Raw genomic sequence first — 27976 nt, forward strand, 5'->3', positions numbered from 1 at the left:
CCTATTCTGGATTGTAGTTATTGCAAATGCAACGAGGGAATTTTAGGGTGTGGGAAACACAGCTGTGAGATGCTATCTGTGCTCTTAGCCTGTCTCAGTTGAGAGGTTGGATTCATTTGTTAATATTAGCTTCCAATTAAAATGACAGGGAGAGTGTATTTGCCCCATTACTTAGTCCACCACAGGTGAACTAACAAAGCTTACCCTGATGGCTTACAGTGCTGCCATTCCCAGGGTAGAAGGTATGATACCGCAAAGTGGGTTGTGCATGACTCGTCTACTTTACTTGGACCTCACTCAAAGTAGAAATAACAAATGCGGATGGGTTAAGCGCAAGGTCTTCGAACTATGTCACTAAGCAGCTGAGACATATTAGGCCTGCATTGGTTAATAGCAGTCCTACAGCAGTGGTGACAGCTGGTAAGGGAGCACATAGTGAAAGGTGGTAGCATCTTAAGTCAACAATGTAGGATTCACCAGAGGTTGTTTGTCAGAACTTTAAAAGCATATGGTCAGCCAGCAACTTGAATGATGTGCCCCATTCCTTTGCTTCTGGGTACACATATAAACATTTTATTCTACAGCTATGTTTTTTTAAAGGCTGGATAGCTGACTGAAGTAGCAGATCTGCATGTGCACATAGCTTTCAACATGTAGGAATATGTACTTTACATGCACAACTAAGTGTAAACAAAAATTGCAGGGAAAGCAATTTTGCATAAATATTTCTCTGTACAGATTGAATATAACACTAGTCTGTTTTCTTCAGAAGAGACCAACCAGAAAACTTCAGTGTATCCAGTTATCTCTGCAACCATATCCCTATCAGAGCTGGCAGCTTGTTTCCAACACACTAATCAAGATGTTCACAAGCCTGCTGCGGACAGGGGAAAGGCTGGACTTCCTGAGAACCCTTCTCCTCATTCACTGTCTGTTTTCAGCAAGAGAGAAGCAAATGATACAGTAACTGAAAGCTTTTTACTGGATCAGTGTAGCACTTCTCTTCCAAAGCATTCAGTCCTTCTAGAAATGCCAATGGATAAAACCCCCAAATTGTCAGCAGAACCATCCGAGCAACAGGCAGCAACCACTGTAGTCCCAGCAGAAAAAGGGAACAGGAGGAGGAGAAAATTAAGGAAGAAGAAAACTCTGAGGGCAGCCCACGTGCCAGAGAACAGTGATACAGAACAGGATATAATTGACGCTAAGCCTGTCCGGAAAGTCAAGGGTGGAAAGGTTCCTAAAGGAGAAAAAGTTACTACATCCACTCCTCCAAGACAGGAGAGTGGAGCTACTGCTCAAACAGCAAGAAACAAAGATGAGAATGACAGTGATGCTTCTCTGGAACTAGTGGAAGTTTCAGCGCCCCAGTGTGAGGTGGTTGATGTTGGTTCGTCAGAGTCGGGAGATGAGAAACCAGACAGCCCATCAAAGAGGGATTCACACAGCTCTGTGGATCAAGCAGTCCTAGAGGCGTCTTGCTCTGGTTATGATGAAGTGAGCTCTACCAGTGAGATTGGCACAAATTATAGGGATGATGGGAAAAGAAGGTGAGATTATTGTAGATCTCAAAAGTAAAAGCATTAGACAATATTCATAAGAGGCCTCTCTTTTTTCTTTTTTTTTTTTTTTCCTATTCAGAAAGTCTTACAACATCCGTAACTTTTAATTTCGTTCAGGAGTGAAATAAGAGGGAACATGAAAATTGAATTTGCTTTTTTGGTCCAACAAATGAATGTGTCTTGTTACCTACTAATTTCCTCTAATGCGAGAACAAGGCTGCCCTTCACTGAAAATTTGTTTTTGAGCTTATCTGTTATAGCCTATTTTCTACTAAGTGCAGTGTCTTTTATTCTGGAGTATTACTTACACCAATATTTTGTCTGAAAATGAACATACAAAGTCCAATCTCACTACTCTCTATTTCTGTGTTACAGCGTGGCTGAGACGCAGACTTCCATATCATCACTAAGAGGATCAAAGAACTCATCAGGTATATCTTTTAAGTATTGCTTCTGATACTTTTTGTATAGTATCTTGCAGGACTTTGAGTTAAGTCTCCATCAAACTGCTTCCAGAGGGGAATTTTGCCCTGAAGATAAAAACCTGCACTAAAAACTGAAGTGGGAAGTGATGCATACTCACTTATGTCATCCCTCATTGAACGCTTTGTGCCTTGACCCCTCCACATCCCCCCGCCCCTTACCACACGAACACTTCTGCTCCACAGTCTCCGTAGAGCTGTAGGACAAACAATAATACAATCCTTTTGCTATTTTAGAGATCTTTCTGGACTTAACATCATATAAAGGTCTTTCTGGCATTTTATATTGCCTTCAGCCACTTACAGGCTCCAGCTGGGACCAATGAAATCTGACTTTAAGGTGCTGACTCCACGAAATAGTTCTGCTGTTTGGTAATGCAAACAACAGTAGTGTGTTTGCTTGGGTGTGTTCACGTAATCAAAGTACACGTGTCTCTGTCCTACAGAAGTGTCTTCGGAGCCAGGTGAGGATGAAGAACCTACAGAGGGAAACTTTGAGGGACACCTGGCTGCAGTGAATGCTATTCAGATTTTTGGGAATTTGTTGTATACCTGCTCAGCAGACAAAACTGTTTGTGCCTACAATCTGGTTGTAAGTAGGGTTGTGGGAATGGTGTTACGTTAATTGCAGTCACAAGGTTGCAATTATATTTTCGTGAAGCCTTACTATGTAGTTAAGGAAGCAGCTGCTTTTTCAAGCACTTAATTTTTTTTTGTTCTGTTCTTCAAACCTCTCTTCTCGCACTGCCCAACCCCTTCTCCTTATGAGAGGGGTAAGGAGAGAGAGGTGGCTGCATGTGTCCTGCTTTTGTTAGCTGTCCTACCCTACTCTGTCAGGCGCAGATCCCGGGAGGCATGGGCCTTTATGTTGACAGACTCTATGCTTTCCCTTTTAGAGCAGGAAGTGCGTGGCCATCTTTGAAGGACATACTTCAAAAGTGAACTGCCTCCTGGTCACTCAGACAAATGGGAAGAATGCTGCACTCTACACTGGCTCAAGCGACCACACTATCAACTGTTACAATATCAAGGTACTCAAATTCTGCGTTGATTAACATGTACTGCTTTTTTATGTGAGTGTTTCTTTGCAAATATAAATGAAAAAAGCCTTTAAACCTGTATGAGCTGGACATGAGCCCTGCTTCATACCTCATTAGAGTGGAGCAGGGGGAAGAAAAAAAAAACAAGAAGCAAACCGTGAAGTGATTTACTACCCTGATCTTTTGGCTAGCTTGTCAGCAGAGTTTTTGCCAGAACAGCATGACGGGATCCTGAATGTTGGGAACACCAAAGTGCAGGATGATTGTCTGGCCACGAATATTGTATTTGTCTTGCTGTATTTCTAACTTCATTGCTTATGGAAGGCACTGCTCTCTTTATAGAGCAGCTATAGAGAGAACAGGTATCTATTATTGTGAGGCCAGGTGGAAGAGGAGACTGGAGACTTCCTGAAGCTGGATTTTTAAGGATAAATGATAGGGAGGCTTGTCCAACCTATGGCTTGATGCACTAGAAAGCAAATATCTGCTGCAAGGAGCAAATTGTCAGAGGTTTTTGACACTTTTTTTCATGGCACTTCCCTATGGGGGACTCCATGGGGATTCCTCAAACTCAAGCATGTAATAGGGTGTTTTTCATATATATATAGTCTGTAGTCTAAAATTCTATATACGTTAGAGGTTGTGACTAGAATAAAGCTTTTAGGGTGATAACTGGTTGCTGAAGTACAGTCACGTCTCAAAAGATGGGAGTGAGCTGATTAAAGCCAGTGTCAAACTGCCATGTGACACCAGACTTTCAGATGTTTGTCGCCAGCTCTGATAGTTCCAAAAATGCAGCTTGTAGGTGAAAATCATCATTCACTTCAGGCTTTTTTCCCTGAATTGTTTTCAGTTAATGAAAAGCCTTAAATACTTCTTTCTATTGCCAGACCAGAGAGTGCATGGAACAGTTTAAATTGGAAGATCGAGTGCTCTGTTTACACAGTAGATGGCGGATCCTTTATGCAGGCCTTGCAAATGGCAGCGTGGTTACTTTCAGCATAAAGGTTAGTTTGTTTAAATATTGGCACCTAAAAGCCTATTGTGATGCTGCTTCTCTCCACTTTGTGGTTTTTTCCATTCTTTCTCTTGAGTAGTAAGTGTATTTGTAATGAAAGTATTTTGGTATAAATGGTCACTGTTGGTCCCTTTTGGTCCTTTATTTTGTCAGTGTACAAAGCTGTCCCATCTCCCCTTCCCTCTGGTTACCTTTCTCTTAACTGCTGTATTGTTGTCACGTTTTTCCTTAAGGTTCCACCTGGCCTACCAGTCATGTGTCATGAGAGGTTTTTGACACAGTTGATAATTTGTGAACCCTCCTTTCATGCCCATCGAAGTAGTGTGGGAGACTTTAATGTGTTGCTGATTTTTTCTGCTCCATTTGCAATTATAGAAAAGACTCATTCACATGGTTTTCTGGCAAAGAGGCTTAAATAGCAGTTCCCATGATATTTAAAAGTGAATAAAAATCATTATTTAAATAAATTATTTTTCTGATTATTCTTTTCCTGCATCCTAGAATAATTTCTCAAATTTATCCTTACAAATTTATTCTGTTTTGCATTTTTCTCATAACATTATTTCCTCTCATTGTTTTAACTCAGAAGGAGGATTTACTGGACCTTTGCTAAATAATGGAATATTTTTTTAAAAGACAGAAAATCGAAGCCCAACGTAAGGAGTTATTTCCTTGATTTGGAAACTTAGTTGTTAAGCTGCAACTCTTACCACTGCTGAAATGGTGTGTTACTAAACTGAAATCAGATGCTATAACAAGTACAACACAAAAAGGACTCAGTGGTCTAGTCAGCGTCGTAGCAAAGTTCTAATTCTTTAATTTCCTCCCCCAACAGAACAACAAGCAGGTTGATACCTTTGAATGCCATGGCCCTAGAGCAGTGAGCTGTCTAGCCACAGCTCAGGAAGGAGCACGCAAGTTGTTGGTAGTGGGCTCCTACGACTGCACCATCAGCGTGCGAGACGCACGGAACGGGCTGCTTCTCAGAACCCTGGAAGGTCACAGCAAGACTATACTCTGCATGAAGGCAAGTGTCTCTGAAAATACGTTTTTGACAAAGAATGCTTAAAATGGTGTGTTTTTTCTTTTTCTTGCTCATCTAATAGTGAGCAGATTATGGTAGGAAATAGAGGATTTCTCTATTTTAAATTATAAAAACTGAGTTAATTTGGTAGGAAAATTGTCTCTGGCTGTTTCATGTTCCCAGCAAAACTATTGGGGGTGTGTATGTAGGAAGCATGTTTATTTCATGTTGTTAGAAGATTCAGGGAATCTTGAAATGTGAGTTTGCCAACAGAGGGAAGTTAGGGAAAAGATGAAGCTAGTTTTCACATACCCTGACTGTACAAACCTCAGAGGAAACTGGAAAAAATGTAACTCTAGAGAAGTATTATTCTTTTTTAATAGAAGAATCACTATCACTTATTTACAGGTTTCTGGCTCCTGAGATTACAAGCTGGAACATATGCTTGTCTGACTGCTTTGCCGTGACCACTATCATGTAACAGATAGGGGACGACTTCCATAAATTGTATTTGTCACTTTAGGTATTACGGTGCAGTGGCACAGCCTTTTTTGCCCTTGGACTATCCTAGTCCTGCTTGTGTGGCAGCATACTGTGGTCCCTTCTTGATCCATGATGGATCTGTTAAGCTTCCTTTCTAGATTAGTACTTGTCAGGAGCACCGTCTTTCTTACGTGACCAGACTATAAGTGCACAGCACATCCATATTTCCAGGAAACAATGGGCTTTACTGTGCATGTGCAGAGCAGCACTAGGCATTCAGTTTGCTTGGTCCCTGATCTGCTGCTGAACTGTCCCTGAGAATAGTCCGTGGGTAGGATGAGTTAGCCTGGTGGGCTGCAAGTTAACAGCTTCTAATGTCAATTGTGAAGTCTCAAAAGTCATTAGAGTAGCATAGTACATTTTCTAGCTCTTATGTAAAGAACTCAGTGCATGGTTTTTTTTCATGCTCTCTGTTGATTTTAAGACTGTCAAATTTAGGAAATATTACAGTGTGACTTTAAACTGAACAGCATCTTAATGTTTTGCTTGCCCATTTCCATATTTGTTACAAAATTAAAACTTTTTTTTTTGTAAGGTTGTGAATGATCTGGTATTCAGTGGCTCCAGTGATCAGTCTGTCCATGCCCACAACATTCATGTAAGTCTTACATATAAAGTTGGAATTACTTTTGCTATTAAGGCGATGAATTCCTGTGCTATAAAGTCAGTATTTCCAGAATTTTTGACTGACTGGTGGGGCAGAATAGCTTCCAGAAAAGGAAGTCGTATGATTTTGTCGATGTGACTATGCACTATAGCTAACCAAGGAGGGATGCAGAGGATAAAATACCTTGGGAAACATAAACTTGCTGACTCTTGTAATATGATGTGCAATACCTTTTTATCTGGGGATCTTGCTTTTGCAAATATTACTACTAATGTGCTGATAATGTGGAAAGGGTTCAGAGCAAAGCTATGTGAGATATTCTGGTGGGCGAAAAGTTTCTTTATTATAGGAGAAACTTCAGGAACACAAACAGCGTTCCAAACTAGCTGGTTCAAAAGCTGTTATCCTGTCGTGAATGCTTTGTCTCTAGCCTGCCACTCTCTTCCTCTTTTACACCATCTTTCCCCTGTGCTAGCAGAAGCATTCATGTAGCTATGCAATAAGTTAGATTAAGAAACTTATCAGAGGTGTATTTTAATTAACAAAAAAAAATTGTATATTTCTGTGTATTTAGCTAAATTTGCTCACTGATCCTTGTGGCTACATAAATACTGCTAGTGCTAATAGCACAGTACTAGTTGCAGGACAGGTGGGAACATGTAACTAATGATGGAGAGAGAAGTAGACACTTTTCATAGTGGCATGCACTTCTGTTGTGCTGGAATGGCTCTGTGTTAACTTGGGCAAAGAAAAGGATAAGTAATATTTGATTATAATCTAGAAATGCCCTCACAGGAAATGGAAGTCTAATAAAGGCTGTTTCCATTTTTTGAGTAGTGAGCATAGTGAGCTACCCTATCTAGGCTAGATAAAACTGTTTTGTTTTGTTGTTTTTTAAAAAAAAAACCAAAACACAACAACCACCTATTTGCCTTTGCTTTTTCCTGACGCAGACTGGAGAGCTGGTACGGATCTATAAAGGCCATAACCACGCAGTAACAGTCGTGAACATTCTTGGGAAAGTGATGGTGACGGCATGTCTGGATAAATTTGTTCGTGTTTATGAACTACAGGTAAGAAAATAGATGGTTACTAATGACATTTACCTAATATGTGTTAATTAATGATTTTGAAGTCAAATAGAAGTCATTTTTGTGCTTACTGGTCTCTGGTCCATCCCTCTCTTTCCTGTCACTCAGAATATGTAGTTGTCTCACCAGCCAAAATACATGGGCTTTAAAGAATATAACCTGAACCATTTTTTTAAGAACCTGTGTTATCCTAAGATAATGACAGCTCAGAAAAGTTGCAAAATGTTAGTTTTGTCTGCTTGAAAGACCAAGCGCTTAGTTGGACAAAAAGACTCACAGAAGTAATGTAAGCAAAAGTGAGCTTTCATGGTGGCTATGAAGTTTGGAATCCACCAGGGGAATTTAGTTGCTACCCAGGAAAATGCTCTTGGAAGCATTGTCATTTGCACGTCTGTGAAAAATGGCTATTAACTGTCATGCTATTAAACGTCTGTTTCTGTTTCTTTCAAGTCGCACGACCGCTTGCAAGTCTATGGAGGCCACACAGATATGATCATGTGTATGACCATCCATAAGAGCATGGTAACTTCTTTCTTTTCACTGGTCTCAAAGAGAAGGTTGTAATTTCCACAAGCATATACAAGACAGTTTAAATTTTTCAGATAATGAAATCAACCTGCTGTCTGACTAAGACAGAAGAACTTAGAAATGTCAGCCAAAAAATCAAGTTGCTATAACAGCTTTGTATTTATCTAATATTATTGTCTGGGGAAAAATTACCTTCTAGCTTACTGTAGTCTTAAAACAATAGTTCTGTTTACAGTGATGATTGCAATGAAGAGTCTAGAAATAGTAAAATATTCCCTCTTTTCAAGCATCAATCCTGTTTGACTTTTACTCAAGAGAGTCACACAGCTGCTAGAGAAAAACTTCACCCGCAGTCAAACCTCTAGTAACCTTTGATAGAACCTAAACAAAGGTATGCAGTTGATTTAGGTGCAGAGATTTCTTCATGCATCTGCACTGCACGATAGGTTTCAGAAGCACTTCTGGATAAATAACTTGCTTAAAATAGTCATTAAAAGCACTTACTTGTCTGCATGTGTAGGAATTTGTTTGCAAACTTTCTTTCAGATTGTAAAATAAGAGGTATGGTAATGATCTTTAATAACAAAAGAATCAAGTCTAACAGAACTGATCTCCTGCTAATTGGAATACATACTGCCCAAGCTTCCCTTCTCCTGTGAGTGAGACGGAGAGCGAAGTGCACTCAGGTGTTGTGCTTGCAGTCTGAGGCTTGAACTGTCCCCCAGCAATAGTCTGTTTTGGGCATTCTCAAATCAAAGAAGTGTTCAGATGAGAAGCTTAGTGACGAGTGAAAGATAGTAATTTTCTGTAGTAGTCTCAGTAGTAAAGTGTAATCTCTTACACACAGCAGATTGGCTGTTATATCCTAGTGATGATTTTCCAAGAAACAAGACGACTTGAAGAAAAATAACAAATGAAATCTTCAGCTTGCAGAGTTTTCTGTATTATGTGAGGACTTTTTTTAACGATGAATGTACTTTATGGGATTACGAGCGTCTGACATGCTTTTCTTTCCAAAGGACAATTTTGTGTATAGCATTTGCCTAACAAAAGTGTTTAAGATGTCATTTTGCCTACCTTTTCAGGATCTGCATCAGACTTCTCTTTCTGAAATTCTGATGTTCTTCCTCACCCTTCCTCTCCATCCCTTTTTCATATACATAGAACTGGTTAAGTCCTGGAAATATATTCAAATTGACATTTACACCTAAAATTTTTTTCACTTCAGTGGATAGTAACATTATAGTTTAAAGTTTTCTGAACTTTTACACACATGACACTATCAACGATAGAAGTTATGGAAACATTCCTTATTCATTAGTAGTTTTTTGTAAGCTATGAATGCAAATCTTAAGAGAATTAGGTTAGACCCATTTTCTAAATTTAGAAGCCTTGCATGTTGATATTTTGTTCTTGTTCACCTAATATACTCTACATTGAAGCCTCCTTCAAAATTTGACTTCATTTTTTTTCTGTTATTCCCAGCTTCCTTATCCATAAATGTTTCTTTTACAGATCTACACTGGATGCTATGATGGCAGTGTCAGAGCTGTGAGGCTTAATCTGATGCAGAATTATCGTTGCTGGGTAATGAGCAAAGTGGTTTTTGCCTTCCTTTGTTATAGCTTTTAGACTAATTTTCTGGGGGTGGTCACTCTTCAGTCTTGGATAGCTTGACCTTTAATTTATTATAATTCAATAATATTTCAAAAATGTATATGTACATTTTAAATGTAAATATATATCACTAGTTCCATTTTACATGGCCTTTAGTATATGAGTATACTTTGGGGAAAGTTGGTAGTAGCATATTAAATTATTTTTCTTTCTGGCAATTTTTGGATAGTGACGTGTAACTGTTTAAAACCAAAAACTTAAGCTGAGTGACTTAGAAAAGCTGATTTACTCTGCTAAATAAGTTTAATTAAATTCCCAATGTATCTGTCTCAGGTAAACTTAAATCTTGTAAATACTTAGTTCCTCTCTTCCTCCTGCCATTCTTGCTGACGGTGTAGGCTTGGCTAGAGGCAGGAAGAATCTGTGTAAAGCGGTAATTAAAGGAATAGAGACCATTGAGAATGGCAATGGAATAAGAAGATTAAAAAGTTACAGGAGGTGGCATGTGTGTGAACAGTCTTGGTAGAATATTATGAAGTTGCAAGAAGAAAAGCATTAGCTAAAATTCTTTTTCCCTGGCTTACTCTGGCATGTTTTTTCTACCAGTGGCATGGATGTTCACTGATCTTTGGAGTTGTGGACCATCTGAAACAACACTTGCTAACTGACCACACCAACCCAAATTTTCAGACCCTAAAATGTCGTTGGAAGAACTGTGATGCTTTCTTTACTTCCAGGAAAGGTTCCAAGCAGGTATGTGGTTGAACTAGTGTGGTTGATTTGGTAGTATGAAGTACTTTATATCACCACAATTGTGGGACTTGATCCTGTTTCTCTTAAAAAGGGTTAAATACTTCTAGTCTTGACAAGCTTACCTGCATACAGTTAAGCATACAAGGCTAATAGGGTTCAATTCAACCTGTGACAGATGAAGAGTGCAGCTAAGTGTAATAACTTGAGATATGGTCAATTTAAAACAGTTTGATCCTAAAATATTACATGGAAATGGTAAAATTCTTGAAATGTTAGAAGAAATTTTGGTAACTATACTGAAGATGTTATTAAATTTTTGTAAGAAAAATTCCTTTTTAAGGTGAACAACCATCTTCAGTCTTGAAACAGATCTTTATCCTCTTTAATTTTTATCCCTCACTACCCCCCTTCATTGTTGTGGATGCTGATGCTGTTTATTTTTCACATGGGATTGGTTTTGCTAACAATCTTTAAATAAGTATAATGCATAAATTTCTGAGTAAATGTTAGCACAGATGGGGGAAAAAAAATGAAGAAGGTGTAAGATTGGATGCCAGTTGGATTAAATGCTAAGGAGGGTTGTTATCTATAGACTGATTGATAAAATCCACATTTTACTCCTTGGCAGTATAAACTACCTTCCTGTTGAACGCTTTTCAAAATATGCAATGGAAGGAGGTTTCTTTGAGAACTGAGAAACTGAAGTAGAGTCCTTAATTTCTCTTTAAGCACTGGCTTCGGATATGGTGTGTTTATTTGATACGTCCTTCTAGTCAGAAAGGAAGCTGGTTTTTATTTGCCTTGAATCATGCGGTATGTGAGATACTTGATATATGTGATTTAATAGCTTGGCTTTGTTTTTTGTTTGGGGTTTTTTTTATTATTTTATTAGAAGCTTTAAGCCAAAAAATGTATATTATCCAGAATGTCACTTTCACTGAGGCTTCAAGAATCTTTTGTGAAGTTTTTTGTGGTTTTTTTGTGATATTATTGTTGTGGTTGTTGTTATTTTTAACTGACTTCTCTGGTTCTTTTCTAGGATGCTGTAGGACACATTGAAAGACATGCTGAGGATGACAGCAGGATCGACTCATGAAGCTTTTCACCTCCCACATTGGGAAGTAATTTTATATGTCAGAATTATTCCAAATAACACCAATTTCTTACTCCAGTCTTTCCTCTTTCTTTTCCCACTTGGAATGAAAAATGGAGTGGGGCTGAAATGCCTTGCTACAGAGACTGCAGGTTGTGTGGCGCTCTGTAGAAATAAGGCTGGTCAGTTAAGACTTGGCCCAAATGGAAGATTCCTGCAAGTTTTTAATTCATTGACAGATAAGAATATTCCCTCCTCTTATCTGCCTTGGTTTTTTTGTTGTTTGTTTTTTTCTGTTTGTGTGGTTTTGTTTTTTGTTTTGTTTTGTTTTGTTTTTTTTTAAGAAGCATAGACTGAGAATCTTTGGGAAGTCCAGAGGGGTGTTGAGAACTTAGATTACAATAGGTGCTGGCGTTTGCAAACTCAGCTTGAAGCCTGTTAAGAGTCTAAGACATGTCTGGTTTTATGATGTATCCAATTTTTTTAGCTGATTTTAATAAAATTCTGCAAACCAGAATATCACAAATTCTAACAGTGTAACCTGAATATCCAATGTACGTTTTTACTTTCTTCATAAAAAGAAAAGGTATTTTATGGAGAACTGGAATAAATTAATTTTTTTTAATGTTAATTGTAACTTATTTTTTATTCCTGGTGTAAAAATTGCTGTAACTGGCACAATATATACAGTGGCACACTGCCCTAAATACTGCACCTCCTCAGGTATTTTGTTTATTTGGAGGAAAGCAGTTATTTCTTGAGAGGTATGCCAGTAGCAGCAAAACAGCCCGAACAATGGCTCCACTCACGTGCTTTGCAATCTTAGTCTTTTTAAATATAGGTCCTTATGTACAGGAAAGAAGTAAGTGGTGTCGGCTTTTGTTTTAGTTAAATACCAGCATAACCACTGCTATCTTGATACAACACCGTAGTTGGATTCCTGATTTTGTTTGGAATCTCAGTGACTGAGCTTTGCAGTCCTGTATCTTCATGGCATAGCAAAATAAGAGAAATGCAAAGGCACTGCCTGCCTAAGTGCATCCACTTGGGTAGTATTTCGTTTCTGTTGTGAACTGGCTTAATTGGCTTGGGCTATATCAAGTTCACAAAAATTCAACTGGAAAGAATGGAGCAGGATTTTAGAGTGTTTTAAAGTCTAAAGTTCTCAAGCAGAAGCTGAGGATACAAAATGCATATCGCATGTAAAAGTCTTGTTTCTACTAATGCACAGAAGGTACCACAGAGAAGCCAGAGCAGAGGGGAAGACTTTCTACTGGTCAGGGTTCCTCTGCCAGTGTCCCTTGGGGTGGAAAACTTTACCCATTAAGTTCAGCGAAACGTACTTCTTGCATTTGCGATCCTCTCTCCCGTAATGACGCTAATTTAGCAAAGAGCTCTCTTAAACAATGAGACTAATCTAGCAAGGAGCTTTGTGTTCACTTTTGAGTAACTTGCTGCTCAGGATAAAAAAAAGCAGAGGTTTCCTTGAACTGTAACAGAAGGTAAAGACAGCCCAGTGTCAAAACTGAGCTGCTTGTAAATGAATCCAGCGCTGTTCAAACAAACCGAATGTACTATTTTTACGGGGCATCTCTTTGACCACTACTTTGAGGCTTGGTATGCCAACCGTAGACCAAGTAAGTTTTATAGCCTCATTCTTTGGCTATAAAGAAGCCTTTTTAGGCCAAGAAAGTGATTGAGGGAAGCCCGTGGATGTTCCACTCTGCCATCAAATCAAGGAACTTCAGGGCCTTCTCTGAAGCACACTATTTTTGTGTTGTCTTAGCGGACAAGCATAATTTCTCTGTAATTGCTTGACATTGATGATTTTTTGTGAGACAGGAGTAAAATAGGAATGAGATGCAGTAGCATCCTATTTCAAAGACTTGGGAATCTCTGAGGTTCCAATGCTTTTGTGGTGATTTGTTTGGGTTTTTTCATTAAGCTGTTTGTGGAGAGGAAAAAAACCCAGTATGTGGCTCAGACCAGGCTGTTTTGAGGGTGGGTTTTTTTTGTTTTTGGGGTGTGTGTTTGTGGTTTTGGTTTTTTTTTTCCCCCCCTTTCTTTCTGTGGTCTGTGGATGAAGCAATTCAAGAGAGAATCAAGTTCAGGGAAATCTCTGAGCAGTATAAATGTTTCCTGATGCAGGCTGTATTGCTGTATAGAGTTTCCGAGAGTGTTTTTTTTCATGACCTAAAAGCAGAAGACTGCGTAATACTTAAACCGTTTCCAAAATTATTGATGTTCAAGAGATTTTCTGGGTTTTTTTTGAAGAGCAGTAAGGGAGCATGTAAAAGTGTGGCATAAACAATGTGAACATCTCAAGCTGTCCTTCACGGACTGTGCTTGAAGTGAAGCTGTGGAGGTGTGTGTCCTGAGGATGTGGAGTGATTGTAGCATTCTGAAAAATGGCGTGTGAGAGTAGATTATGTTACTTCTTCCTCTTTGTGATTCTTCACGTTCTTTCAGCTGTTTTCAGGAACGTGTAAAGATCTTTCTCGCTAGGTGTTGCAACAAACACAGTTACTACACTTTATTTGCATTCCTGATTGCTTGTTGGGTTTATCTTTTCTAGTTGGTGGAAGCAGACTTCCTTTTCTTGTAGTCCATGACGTTTCCTTATCTGTCCTTGAAAACAGTCCTCCTGAAAAGTCTGGACTTCTGAAATCCAGCTTTAGCTTTAGCAGTGGTGTCTTTTGCTACTTTGTAGGTCATTTCAGATATATTGTAAGAATCTTAAAATGGATAAGAGGCAGAAAAATAGCAGAGCTGCATGAGTGTTTATAAAATTTTGCTTCATAAATTAAAAACAATTTTAAAAATTGCTCAGGGTTCACAGGAAAATGCTGTGCTGCTTTGTCCTGAGAATATCTTAAAAGGATTTGCTATGAAGTTGCTGCACAGCTGTGGAAGTTCCCAGGCTTCTCTGGAGTTCTGTGGGGAGGTTTCCTGTTTGTCCAGCTGGAATTCGGTGCAGCTTTCGCTAATGGCCGTTCATTTCTTCTGGAGGCAATTGCAGAAGAGAGGTGGTAAACTAATGTATTGGCTTGGTAGCCATTAATGAGATCCTCTCCGGTCTTGCAACTTAGGGTTTTGACTCCTGATACACCTCTGGTCGAAAAGTAACTTTGGGAAGGCGGACTATTTGTGAAATTTAACAGAGTAATATTTGCATGAAAAGCAGTACTGCACGTCTGAAGCCTGTTTCAGGACTATTTTTGTTTTCAGTTTGTTTTTTTATGCAAGTAAAAAGTTGTGGGTGGAAGAGTGAGTAGAGTGAGGGTTTATTTTGTGGTTAGCTGTGTTTATTTTATTATTCAAATGTTAAGTAATAAGCTTGGGACTTGCTATATGGCTGACTAAATATGGCAGGCCCTTTGGGGGGAAGCCACCATTTTCCTGTTAGCAGAACTGACATTGGGATTATTAAGCTATGAGACTCCTCAACGGGCAGAAAGTGTTCAGCGGTATTATGGTCTGTTATGATACAAAGAATGGGCCAGGCGCTACTGAAACTGCATATGTCATTCTTTTCAAAAGCATGAGAACTTGTTGCGCCATAGGCATACCAAGCCCTGCCCGAGCTCCAAAAGGAGGGTGCGAGTAGCATAAAATGATCACTTAAAGTTCACGTGTGCTGCAAAACTTCCCCAACCCCGATAGCCTCACATGTATTGAATGACAAAGCAATACTAGGATTGGTCTATATTTGTTGCTCCTTTTTCCTCCAAATCACAGGGAAAAATAAGTTAACTGACAGTGCAAAATACTTTACGGCCTAACGCTGCTCCTTCTGTATGTGGGAAAACTGCTGCATCCGTTGGTACAAAGGTGCATTAAACATCCCAGCTTCTGCTTGCCTTGCGTCACTTATGTGTGGGTTGCAGACTTTAAACATATTATCAGCGCATGAGCTGACTTCTGCAAAATAGTAGGAGTTTGGCTGCGCAGTGTGTTTGAAGTAGTGCAGTTCTTAATGCACCCTTTCAAACTGTACAATAATGCTGGATCAAGGTAAACGATAACTGAAAACTTGAGATAAACTGTAGGTTCCCAGAAACAAAAATGTGGTGTTGAGAAAATATTTTTCCCTTCTTTTGAATTAAAACACAGGTACGGATGAATCTTGGTTTTCAGGCTTGTATGGTACTATCGTTCAAAAGTCTAAGTTGTCCAGAGTTGCAGAATATGTGAGGAAGGATAAGGAAATGGTTTCAGCTACTGTTTGTAAAATATTTAATAGTGAAAGTAAAGAGCAAACTGTGTAGGTATATACTCTGTTGTATGCGCCTGCCAGCTTCTCAAATTTCATTTTGCTGTAAGTGTTAAACAGTCTTTTTGAAGAATGGAAGTGGAATAAAACAACGTGATTGAATATTTAATAATTTAAGCTGTGTAGAACCTGTGCACAGATTGACCTTGGTTTTCTTCTTTCACTTTGGTACAAAGCTGTGAGCGTAATAACGAAACTTTACACAGCAAAAGAAGAAAAAAGAAGAAGAAAAAAAAAGAAAAATAAAAGTTCTTTATATTGTTATGGTTTGTCAGTCTGATTCTTCTTTGTTTTGCATAGAATGATGCTTTCACAGGATTTGGTAGAACTTGATTCTGTTCTGGATTTTTTTCCTTTTTCAAGAGGGCTGGATAAAATCAGACAGGCCACTTTGAAGCTCCTACACTGGCAGGAATGTTGGAAGTTTTTGCTCCCAATGTGCAGGAATCTCAGACCTAGTCGTTTGGCAGGGAAAATGGAAACTGTCCACCCAGCTGGTGCCGCCAAGATTATGTACTGACTCCCTTGCTTCGTGGCCCGTTGCAAAGGGAAGTTCTCTAGAGCTGCAGGACTTTAAGGACCAGTTTTGAGTTGCCAATCAAAAATCCTGATTTTGATCTTTTGACTGATAGATTTTGTTTTTCTCTGAACACCTTAACCAAGAGCATTTCTGCCATATTTTTGTATGGAAAATAATAGCTTAGTGGAGAGAACACATGGCTGGAACCCAGGGCTCCTACTGTTCCAGTCATCTTAAAAACTTGATTTGGGTTAAAACAACAGTTGCACTTAAAGGAGGTTAACTCTTCTTTAGATAAACTATAGGATTTTCTTACTCTTTCAGAGTAAGTTACAGTGCAGGACAACATTAAGAACTTCATAGTCAAAAGGTTTTCTGTTTCTTAGTGACTTTTCGGTTAAATGTGCTACTTACCAGAATAACTTTGAGTGGATGCTATGATTTGTTTTTACAGTTTTGCTTTGCAATAGCGGATTGCTTTGTTACTTTTCACCAGTAGAGAACTAAGTAGAAGGTTCTTCTGAGATAGTCTGGTCTCTTCACACCTCTTCCTGCACATTTTGTTTTTCCTTCCGTTTTGATATTGATCAACGATTCACCAGTTCTGAAAGCCTGTCATCCTTAAAGCTGGTAACAATGGAGCTCTCAAGCTCAAGTGCTTTTTTATTTTTAATGCGTTCAAGGAGCAAACTTGCAAGTGTCTGAGATATTAAGCTGATTTCATGCTTGCCATAAAACTCCAAAAGCTGCTGTATGTTCAGGAGAATGACGGAAGAGTGCTCAATATTTCATCCTCCCCTGTTCTTTCAAAATAAAACCAAAAAGCAATCCTAAGGATTAGGCCAAAATCCAGTTGATTTTATTTTTGGTTCAATTAAACTAATTGTACTTACACATTCTAATTATCTTCCCAAAGTGGTCATGTCAACAGTGTCTGATTCTGTTACAAGTCACCTCTTACAACAAAGAAATACACAATACTGTCAGGAAATAGGACCCTGGGGGTGGGAAGGGAAGTGTGTCGGTGTAGATACATATATTTATATATATAAGAGGTTTTCTGTCTTGAATGGCAAACAACTTTCTCAATGTTACAGAGAATGCAGTTACAATAAAAAACATTTAAAATGTCCAATGTATAATTAAGATACTATGGGGGTACTAAAAATGAGAGCAAATTGCTCAGTTCTGATACTTTTGCTGAGGCACTGGCCCAAGATGTACCCAGGTGTTGCAGTCTGTTGTGCCTTGCGCCCACGTTCCTAGCGTAGCACAGAACCAACCTGCACAGCCACATCCATAACAACGTAAGTGGTTGGGATGCATAATATTAACATAATCTAGCACAATCTCATATGAAGTATTCAGTCCACATTATGAAGAGGCTGAAATGATAGTATCAAAAGCAGGACAAAGAGTTAATGAGTAATTACAAGGTGGTAGTAAACACCTCTGACTTTCACAGTTCAAATACAGTGCCAGTTTTGCCTGACTTGAGGGAAGACTTTTCCAGTTGTCAGCGCAAGCAGAATAACAATGCATGCTCCATGTCTTTACCATGCAGATAAAGCTTAATTCAGTCATCAATAAATTAATCCTTGTTGCCCAAAGGAAAATGTCAGGAAGTTATAAAAGTGATTACAGAATATGCACACCGATCTGCCTACTGGAGTATGGTTGTCTCTTTTTCCAAGGGATTCTTCCCATGCACTGTTTATCTCGGTGAGTGAAGCACGTATTAGGAACTGCTCTTGTTTGCACTTGGGGATGAATGGAGCTAGTCACTCAAAACAGAAGTCTTGAGCGTTTTCTTGATGAAGGTGGGCGCTGGCTCCGGTGTTAGGCGTACATTGTGAGCTGCAGCCACTGAAAGAAGAGTTACAATTAAAGGATGAATTGAACTTGTTGACATCCTCCAACAAATGGTATTGAGACATCCCTGTCTCTGCAGCTGGAAGGCAGCTGCTTGCTGATACTTGGTATGAAGCGTACTTGCAGTGGGGAACTTTGTCGTAGGCTTCTTGCTCCTATTCCTCCTTCCCTTGCAAAAAGTGAAGGGGGTTTTTTGTGGTCTCCATAGCAGAAGACATGCTTTGAAGTTGAAACTTTCTAAGTCGTCTTAGTAAGATTTAAAAAAAAGGTAAAAGGACTATGTTAAATCCCGCTCTCAGTTAATGCCTTTAAACTAAAGTATGTTTGATTTAAATTGCCTCATAAAAAAAAACTTCAAAGGTTTTTTGAAGCACTTTAAAGATGATATGAAGAGCCACAGCTGTGCCCTTCAGCACCAACTGGAGTCTTACAGAGCAGCTGTTGCTGGCAGATCATGGATACAGGGGTTTTCTGTGTAAAATAGGTCGCAAAATTTTTAGGAGTTTTTGTGGACTCTTCCCACTTGGATGACAATTTCAGACCAACTCTCATAGGCTCCCTTGAGAACGTGTGCAATGAATAATACAAATCAAATTTAGTATTGTGACTTTGTGTTAGAAATACCGGCATAAACCAGTTTACCTCCAGAACATTGAGCTTAATGATGCCGTCTCCATCTTTATCAAAGGCGTGGAATGCTCCTACAGCAAGGAAACAGAAGTATATAGAGTAGATTAAATTACTGTGTGTGAAAAGATGATCCCAGATAGCAAACCAGATTGGGCTCCTGCTGTGTTGTGCAAACTTGTGCTGTTATTTACTTACATGGTCAGCAAGGGTTTCAGCTATGTTTTTCCTTAGCTAATACAAAGAGAAATGCAATGGCTTATTTTCTTTTGTGTTTGTATGGGACAGCTGTCATATTTTAGATTTCCGAAGCACATAAATTATTAAAACTACATGTAGGCAGCAGTGCTTTGAGTAGAGCAGCGCGTTTTGGGGGCGAGGAGGGGAGGCAGCACAGTAAAACGGGGGCAGCCACTCACTGAACATGGCGTCCAGGCGCACGAAGCAGCAGATGAAGCTGTCAAAGTCGATGTTCATGTTCTTGTCGGCGTAGCGCATGGTGATGATGTCGTAGAGCTGGTTGTTCAGCCGAAACCCTGCAGAGGACCAGAAACGGGGCACAGCTGGGCCGCGGCCGGGGGGGAAGCTGGTGCCCGTCAGGCCTCCGGGAGGGGTTTGGCCACAGGCGCTTCCCGGGCCCGGCCAAGGCCCAGGTTGGAGGGTGCTGCTGCAGCCGCTAAATAAAATGAAGTAAAGCTATAAGGAGCTTCCCTGTGTCCAGCTGCTTTCTTAAAACAGAACTAGCATTTTGAAATTACGATTTGGGAGGGCCAATAGCACGTGAGTTACCTCACGCTGTAAATAGGAAGAGGAGGGGTCTCCGCCAAAGAGTTTGCAGCTTAGCTGAGCCTGATCAGAGCAGAACAACAAAAACTGGGCGACAGAAACAGGAGGAAGTTGCTATGAAAACACAATTACACAACGGTCAAAAAATAGAGGAGGAGGTAACTCCTGGGCATGGCGTTACCCAACTGCGGCACCGGCTGCTGCAGCCTGCGCCGCGCGTTGTGAAGGGTCTGTCGTGGTTCGGGTACTGCGGGTTGTTGGCTAAATGCAAGGCCAGGCACAGCCTAAGTGCTGTAAAACTGAGAAATTTTTATTGCAAAATGTGTTCTTAGTTCTAAAGTCAGGGCAGGCGGTATTTAAATGATTGTTTTTTTACACTGACAACTTTCCTGGTGAGAATGGAAACCTGGAAAATAAAAATGACCCGTATTTCTACTGCAGCAGGAGGCCAAATCCAGGTGTAGTTCTGTCCTTAGCAAAGCATCAAATCACGGATGTTTTGTAAAGTACAAGATAGCCATCTGTTTCTGCTCCTTGATGAACTGGTAACGGATGTGCCAAAATACTACTGAAGGTGAAGCGTCACTGAAATGATCACATTTAGGTTTATAGTGATGCTACAGCTTTTCTGATCAAAGAAGCCATCTTGCTCCCTTAGAGAACCAGCAGCTGGTAAAGACATCTGCTGGGGGAGGCCTGCTGTCCGGGGGAAGCAGCACACCAATGTGCGTGAGACAAGAAGCAAGAAAAGTCAAAAGCCCCTCTTTGCAGGACGAATGCCATTAACTGCAACTTTTGCAAAATACTTTCTTCTTACTGCACAGGTAGAAGAGAAGACAGAGCCCGCAGTGGCTTAGTGCCACTGAGAAACATGAGCAGGACTCAAGAAATGTCCATCCAGTTGCCTCTGATGCAAACTTAGACGTTGACCTGCCTCAGTTTTAGTGCCCGTACACTTGGGTTGAAGGTTTTCCGCTGTTCTTGCTTGTTACTTAAACAAACATAAAGAATCCACAGCTTAAATGAGAACAAGTATCTTCAGGGCTTGCTGGACCCCCTGAACAGCAGGCCCCCAAGTGGGAGATCGTTAAGGCAGCAGAGCATCATTCATTGGAAAGTTTAAAGAGCTGAAGAGATCTTGTTGGCAAGACATTCAAGACTTGCCGTTTGGATATTTGAGAAGCTCTGTTGGGGAAAAATAAGGATTTTTGAATTTCTGTAGGGTCTTTTTTTAAAAGGCTGCACTGTGTTCCTAATTTCACCCTGTGATAGATCAACCAAAGAAAGGTTTCTTTGGCTGTTGGGCATTGAACACCAGGAGAAGTACCTGCATCATTAACTGCATTGCGCATCTCGTAGCTGTTAATGGTTCCCGAATGATCCGTGTCGTAACGCTTGAAAATTTTCTGGAAAAAGGAAAAAGTAAATACACAACAGAAATAAAAGCTTGTAATTCTGTTGAATGTACCCACTGAGTGGGTACGGGATGTGTGCCTCAGGCTCTTGGAGGCTTTGCCATTTGCCTTGTGTTGCTGCTCCTGGGCAGTCTGGGTTGTTAACACACAGAGCTCCTCTCAGTCACAAAGTAAAATAATTTAGATCCATGCTGTGAGAAGCAAAAAGATCCTCCCTAGAGACTCTCCTTGTTTGACTTGAATTTATGCTGTTAATCCTCTCTCTTGATTGTCCTAATTAAGCTATTTGCAAGGCCTGATTCTAGTTCCCGTCACCCTCCTCCTCCAATTAGTGCTGTTCTCATGGGGGAAGTTCTTACATGAGTGCTGGAGCTTCAGAGATTCAGGCTATTTGCTTAGGCTGTGAGTAGGATGAGGAGAGACATTACTTTTCTTTTTAGAAGCTAATTTGCAATTTTTTTAGCTTTTCTTTTTGTTGTAGCGTATATAGAGCGGTCTGGTTTTCCTCCGCAAGCTTTTGCGCTGCAGAAGCTGTGAAGAACAGCACTGTGGATATCAGAAATACCTGCCAGCTTTTAATCTTGTCCCAGAGATGTCGAAATTCATCGAAGTTTATCTTCCCTGAGCCGTCTGTCTGTGGTGCAAGCATTCAGGTAAAAAAACCACAATATTTTTAAGAGCAAATTAAGTCTGCAGTTCCTGGTGAAGGGATGAATGTGAAACTGAGTTCAGGATCTCCCCAGCATTAAGGGCTGGCTGAGCTGCACAGTAAAATATTTGTGAACATTTTGGTTATAGTGCATAGTATTTTGTTTCAGGGACGTGAAGTCCTATTTGTACTTTGTGTAGAAGCAAACGTCTGGTACAGGAGAGAGGCTTGCTGCTGGAGCTATTATAAAGTACAGGAGCAGGATGTCTTAGAGGGCTTTTTCCAAATACCTCCAGATGTGAAGCTTACCCAACGTTTTTAAGACAACTGAGCTTTATCCTAGAGTGAAGCTCTTTCTGCCTTGCTTAAAATGAATCGAGAACTAAGCAAAATGTTGACTAAAGCAATTTACAAAAATGCATTTAGGCTCCAACCATTACGGTTCTGGATTGTAGTTACAATTTTTTTCTGGTTATGTTTGAATGCGCTTACGTTCTCTCAAAATCACGTGTTAGGTCAAATAGGAAAACTGAGTGATGTTGTATCAGAGGTAACCCCATATGGCATCTTGTAGTGTGTTTTATTGTACTTGCTCTGAGATAATTTCTGTATGTGTTGCATGCTAAGCACACCGTGGAATGTACAATACATTATAAACTTGAGTAATATAGTAAGTTGGTTGGCAAGAACTCTAGTTATGTTGAGTTGGTTTTAAAAAAAAAAATTTAAAAAATCATGCTTTAGTACATGAGCTGGCCAGTTGCTGATACCTAAGGAAGGGCATCATACTGACCGATTTATTCTGTAGTTTTCTGTTTTGGGATATTTTCATCTGCCAACTACGCTAATGTTGAGATGACGGGAGTTAAGATGTGCCAAACCAGGAATGCTGTGTTCTCTGACTACAGACTATAGGTACTGTTCTGCTTCCCTGGCTTACGAAGTTGTGTGTGTGTGTAGTGCTGGGAAATACAACCCAAGAGGACTCGTGTGGTATCAGGCACTCCTCTTTCACCAGAAAAGGATACATCCATTAAAGCAATCATGCTGCGGCAGGATTCCAGTTCAAATCCTTCTGTCTTTAGGTCCTTATCTGAAATAAATGATCCCAGGTGAAAACAGATGTCAGCTTCTTCCTCTTGGGTGTAACTCTACTCGAAGTAGAAGCCAAACCTACCTCTTTCATCCAGTAAGAAATGAGCGTTAGAGAAATCTGAAAAGACTCTAAGTAATGTTATTGCTTGTGAATTAGAGATCACTTTCTTGACCTGTTATATGCAATAAAAACCTCTGGAAAACTCTAAACTGACTTCCAGGTAACTAAGCAAGCCCAGGGTCTGTAGGCTAAAGTTTGCTAAACAGGGAGAAAGGTCTGCCTCTCCATTAGAGTTTTTTTTTTTTTAAAGGTCATTTGCAGACTGCTAGAAATGCTATATTATCCTGTGTGGTGCTTCCAGTGGACATCTGTTCATTTCTGCGTTATCAGTATACTTGATCACTCGTAGAGAGCATCTCTATGAAAAGTTCAGCTCAATAAAGTCTCGAATGCAAAGTCCATGGAAGCGTAACTAGGAACTTTGTGAGTCTGAAACCATAACTAATTTTTAGAGTGCAAGTCAGGGGTGGAGGGTTACGTTATATCACAGATTTCTTTGTCCAGGTTTACTGAAAAACATGCTTAAACTCACGTTTTTTTACGACGTTATTGAGAACATTCCTGAGTTCTTCAGCATTGATCTCCATGTCCTGGTGGGAAATGTGGTGAGAATATCATTAATTACAACATTCCTTATTAAGCAGATCATTTTATGGATGGATATGCTAAAAGTATGAAGTCTTTGGTCACTTTTCAGTATAGCATATACATGCTTCAAACTAGAGAGCATTCTAGTTCATATAAACATTGGTCCAAATCTTTCTTGAGGCTGCAGTACAAGGTAGGTCTAAAGTTACTATACAGTGCTTATTAAACTACAACTAGAAGAATGACTAGTAATTTCAAGCCACTGTGTAAGCCAAAAATCCCTGTAAACCGTTTGCAGCCTCTTGATTTATGCAGTTCTTCTATCTGTTTTTACTTTTAACTGCCCTCGTTAAGCGTATACTGGAGGGCATTGTATTTCTGAGTTGTTTATACACGATGTGCAAAATAGCATCTTGTAGTAGTGATAGAAGTAAAAGCCTGAATTTAAATAAGGCTCCCTTGTATGCAATGGGAACAGCTTATATGTACATATGAGGATAGCTGTATACTTAATTGGATTTTGATTTGATTTTGCTTAGCTTCAGATCTCAAAGGAATTTTGATGGAAGGAAGTTCAAAGGAAATTTTAAAATTCAGTGTTTTGAATCTGTGACGCAGTCGATTTAGGTGCTGTTGTGGCTAGGCTGCTTCGATGGCAGAGGCAGGGATCGGTTGCGTACTCACATCCCCCGCAATCTGTCGGAAAATATTCCTGAACTGTTTTTCCTCTTCGCTCCCCTCGCGAGCTTTTGCTGAAGGACGCTGAAAAGAGACAAGCAAAGAAGAGATACAGCCTTAGCCCAGCAGGGAAGGGAAGGGGCCTGGGGGGCTCGCTCGCCCTTGAGCAAAGGAGCCTCTTAGTGAATCTGGAGCTCTTCGGAGGAATGGGTTGTCCTCCTGTTCCTTTCCCCTTTTTTTTTGGTTAAATGTGTTCCTTGGCAAAACTGAGTGGTTAACTTCATCCCGTTGCTCTCCTTTCTCTTGGAAGAAGCCTAAATGATTACTTTCACTGACAGATGTTTGTCTACTCACTTTTTGTTTCAAAACATTGCAAAGGAGACGTTTGGGGCAGAAGAGGCAATATCTGCTCCACAGCCACCCTGGAAGCTATGGATTGACCAGAGCGACTCGGGCTTGAGAGCTCTTGTAATGTGGGGGGCCCCTTGCTGGAGACAAGTAGCACACGAGACAGAGGAAAATGATGAAAGTGAAGCTTTCTCAGACACATGCAAGGAGCAAGCCTGAACTCTGAGGCTGATACTGAAAAAGGAAACTGTATTTTATCCCCCCCCCCCCCCCCCCCCCCAAATTAAATTACAGGAATTACGGGTAACAAAGTAAAGTGAATTTCTTGGCTTAGTTCTTATTTTTGTTTGTCTAAGTGGAGAGGAAAGTTAAGATGGGTTCCCACTTCGCCACCCACATGCTCTGGCAGTCGTGCAGCGGAACAGCATGCTGCCTGCAAGCAGACACTCAAGCCGTGCCTCCAGACGCCGCGAGCCTGGGTGCAGGACCTGGCTGTTGCATCTCGCGTCCCTCACCCACCCGCTGGCAGAAATTCCGAATTTGCTGCCCTGTTCTCCTCCTCCCCGGTAGTGAGAGAAAGGAGGAGGGGTGCAGGAGCTCCTGGGGTTACTCAGGCATTTTTTCCTCTGGCCAACGGGGACTGGTATAGGGCCGTGTAATTTGTAGTGGGGGAGAGGCTGTGATCCTTGCCAGGAGCTCCTGAAGCCCCTCGGGTGGGATTTGCGCGCATGCCCTGTGTAAAGCGAGCACCGCTTCAGGGGGCTGAGCAAGGGTGGATTGAACCGCGCTGCTCGTGGGGAAGGCATCTCTCACAGCCGGGATCCTCGCGCGAGAGAGCAACCAGGAGATGTTTTCAAGCAAGTCCAGCACAGGTGTTAAATAACTGAAGGGACAGTCTCTGTTCGCTCATGCTCCTTAGATCCACATAAACCAGATGAAAGTTATGCTAAGATTTGATGAAAAGCTGTTAGGTTTCTAAGGCTGTTGCCCCGTCCCTGTGCTCTCCCCAGCCACTCTTTCACGCTAGCCAGACCAAGCCCTATTTTCCTCCTTGCCACTCGCTGCAGAAACCTTTTTCTCATCTGCGTGGGTTTTTTCACCATCTTTGCCAGCGTCTTCATCTGCTGTCAGCTCCTTATTACTGTTTGCTCTGTCGGAAACAAAGATGATAGGCTAGAAGAAGAAGAAGGAAGAGAGCAAAAGAGAAGTGGAAATTACACAAAAAATAGTGGAAGGGAAGGTATTTGGGGACACCCATTCTGCGGTAAAGCACATGCAGCAACAGCTCCTGCCCTGAGAGGGTGCCTGGAGAAGCCAGAGCTGGGAATGAAAGAAAAGAGACGAAGAAGAAAAAAAAAAAAAGGTGGAGGAATTTCTGAATTTACTGCTCTCCTCATGCTAAAAAAAGCTGCAAAAGTCTTTTGCAAAATAGTGCAATCTCTGGCTTCTAGCTTTCCTTTTCAGAAAGCCAGTAACCATTTAAACATTACTTTTCTTTATTTATTTTTAAGCAAAATAAGCCTCACAGATTCTCAATTCTCAGTTAAACTGATGAACTTGCCCCTCTCTATGAAGGACTGTAGCACTGAACGCAAGCAGAATCTGAATCCTACACAGAAAGTGAGTATTTGTGTAGGAGCTTGTTATTTATGCGAAGCTTATGTTCTTTCTCTGTATTAGTTCTTGAAGCATTCAGCTGTAAGCAGCCACGTGCAGTTGTTCTGTTTTAGTGCATTTGCTACAAGATGCAAATGTGTTACCCGAGAGTATTAATTGCAATCAGCCTGTTGCGAGATTAGAATGCCTGGTTACATTTTCAGGGTCCTAAATGTGTTGTGTAGAATCGAAAGGAGAATCCTGGACTCTGGTGAGCAGCAACTTCCGGAAAGAGGAGTAACTGCATTAGGCAACGGAAAGCGAATGTGAGGGCATGTGTCTGGAGAAGGGATGATTTGCACCAGGAAGGGGTGTTGGGATGCCTGTGGAGGGCAGGAAGGAAGGGCAGCTGAGCGATCCCGAGGATCAAGCTTGTAAAGTTGAGAAGTTTTTGTCACCCTTTTGCCACCCCCTTGAGAGAGAGGGGTATATGAATCTGTAGCTTGCAAATGGCCTCTTATCCAGTGCCCTTCACTAACGAGACCAGTTTCCAGATGCAGACAAATCACTAATGATGCCAAGGAACTCTGCTCCTGCTGCATGCATCGCACATGCTCTTTGTCTTGCTGGCACTCAGCACATTGCGCAAGTACCCACCTTGCCCTTTTTCTTCTTCTGTACAGAGAGAGACAATTTAAAAAAAAAAAAAAAGTGTTTTTAAACAGAATTGTAGGTTTTATGCATACTATGCAGAGCTGATGGTAAAATTTCATTTTTTCCTCTTTCCCTTTCTCACATTTATTTTTCCCATTCTTATATTCATACAGTTTTCAAATCTCAAAAAATGAGGGCAAAATGCACCACCCACCAAGAAGTTGCATACTGAAGGACAGAAGTTGCAGAAACCATAGCAAAACAGTGTCCCATCTCATCTGAGGCTTTGTCTGCTTGAATAACATCTCTATTGCACCTTTAGCTCTGACTATTCCTTTTCTTTTTCCCAGTGCAGTGGAGATTGGACTTCAGTGCCTACAGATCAATGTTATCTGAAGTGGCAATTAATTGCCACCAGATCTGGACAGCTATTTTGTTATCATGACAGCAAACGAAAGGGGAACGCTTCTGAGCAAGGTTTGATGGCACTTTGTTCTGTGCAAGAGCATTTCCTCTGATTTTTTTCCAAGACTAATTGTATTGTTAGCTCTAGTATATCCCCATACAGGTGTGTAAAACTTCAGGCTGAAGAGTTAGAGCTTGTCATGGATGCTAGTTTAAATCAGAATATCAGTAGGATCCCTTTCCAGAAAGCATGTACTTCAAAATAAGGTACTTTTTTCTTTATTAGATGAGATACCAATTTCCCAGACAAATCTCAGAGCACAGAGCTAGGCCTCCCCAGTAAATGAATACTCTCAATTGATGGAAGCAAAGGCAATGCTTAGCATCCACCTTCTTTATGCAAGGAACAGACTTCAAATCTGGCAAAGGATTTTGGTCTGTCCAAATTAGAAAGCAAGGGTTAATAAAAGTATCTTGATGAGAAAATGTGGGAATTTATGCTAAAGGAGCTGTCGTGTGGCCGCAAATGGTTTCCTGCTCTAGGTTTCCCTCAATGTGATGCTCCTCCCCTCCCTACTTCTATTCACACACAACAGAGCCCAGGACAACACTTACCGATGGACGCTCTGCCTCAATCATGTTTTCAACCTCCCTAGAGGAAAGCAAAAAGTAAATAAATCAGGAAAGTGGCTGTTCCCAATATTGCTTGTTTCTGTAGCTGGTTTGTAAGCAGCCACTTGAACTTTCCAAACAGGCAGTGGTGTGAGCTGGCTTCCAAGCGTTACAGCTGCTGGCTCTAGATGTAGCTTTTCCCAGTTTGAGCTGAGCATCCCAAGTACCGCTTCCAGGAGCACTGCTGCCTGGTTTACTCCTCTAAAGAGCCTTGATAACACTGAATTTTGACAGCTGGGAGTAAAACAGAAGCTGTTTGGCCTAAGCAAAGTGACACTGGCTGCAATTTGCTGAGCTCTGGGAAACTGGTTGAAGAGCAGTATGGAAAAGAAATAACTACCTACTTCTGTGTTTCATTTGTGACTGAAATTAGATCTGG

General features: G+C 40.6%; 2 protein-coding genes across 7 annotated transcripts in view; one reads left to right on the forward strand and one right to left on the reverse strand.

Moving 5' to 3' along the window:
• ZNF106 (zinc finger protein 106) overlaps positions 1 to 15895 on the forward strand; it is a 44413-nt gene extending 28518 nt beyond the window's left edge. For 4 of the 5 annotated variants that reach the window (XM_075152056.1, XM_075152055.1, XM_075152053.1 and 1 more), the window contains 12 exons: positions 770 to 1550; positions 1938 to 1993; positions 2491 to 2636; positions 2941 to 3075; positions 3975 to 4091; positions 4938 to 5129; positions 6205 to 6267; positions 7230 to 7349; positions 7818 to 7889; positions 9411 to 9482; positions 10119 to 10265; positions 11305 to 15895. In XM_075152056.1, coding sequence (XP_075008157.1) covers positions 770 to 1550; positions 1938 to 1993; positions 2491 to 2636; positions 2941 to 3075; positions 3975 to 4091; positions 4938 to 5129; positions 6205 to 6267; positions 7230 to 7349; positions 7818 to 7889; positions 9411 to 9482; positions 10119 to 10265; positions 11305 to 11361 — 1958 coding nt within the window. In that variant the 3' untranslated portion in view covers positions 11362 to 15895. The remainder of the gene's footprint in view (positions 1 to 769; positions 1551 to 1937; positions 1994 to 2490; positions 2637 to 2940; positions 3076 to 3974; positions 4092 to 4937; positions 5130 to 6204; positions 6268 to 7229; positions 7350 to 7817; positions 7890 to 9410; positions 9483 to 10118; positions 10266 to 11304) is intronic. The other variant, XM_075152057.1, reaches the window with a different exon arrangement.
• Positions 13416 to 27976, reverse strand: part of CAPN3 (calpain 3) — a 33466-nt gene continuing 18905 nt past the window's right edge. Inside the window, exons 13-23 of one of the 2 annotated variants that reach the window (XM_075152069.1) lie at positions 27541 to 27577; positions 26524 to 26538; positions 25342 to 25443; positions 23929 to 24006; positions 23189 to 23246; positions 22529 to 22593; positions 21417 to 21485; positions 20764 to 20842; positions 19070 to 19186; positions 18666 to 18724; positions 13416 to 18017 (exon numbers count right to left, since the gene is read on the reverse strand). In XM_075152069.1, the coding sequence (XP_075008170.1) occupies positions 17991 to 18017; positions 18666 to 18724; positions 19070 to 19186; positions 20764 to 20842; positions 21417 to 21485; positions 22529 to 22593; positions 23189 to 23246; positions 23929 to 24006; positions 25342 to 25443; positions 26524 to 26538; positions 27541 to 27577 (706 nt within the window). In that variant the 3' untranslated portion in view covers positions 13416 to 17990. The remainder of the gene's footprint in view (positions 18018 to 18665; positions 18725 to 19069; positions 19187 to 20763; positions 20843 to 21416; positions 21486 to 22528; positions 22594 to 23188; positions 23247 to 23928; positions 24007 to 25341; positions 25444 to 26523; positions 26539 to 27540; positions 27578 to 27976) is intronic. The other variant, XM_075152067.1, reaches the window with a different exon arrangement.

The sequence above is a fragment of the Calonectris borealis genome, chromosome 5 (assembly GCF_964195595.1).
Source record: "Calonectris borealis chromosome 5, bCalBor7.hap1.2, whole genome shotgun sequence".
In the NCBI taxonomy this organism is placed as follows: domain Eukaryota; kingdom Metazoa; phylum Chordata; class Aves; order Procellariiformes; family Procellariidae; genus Calonectris; species Calonectris borealis.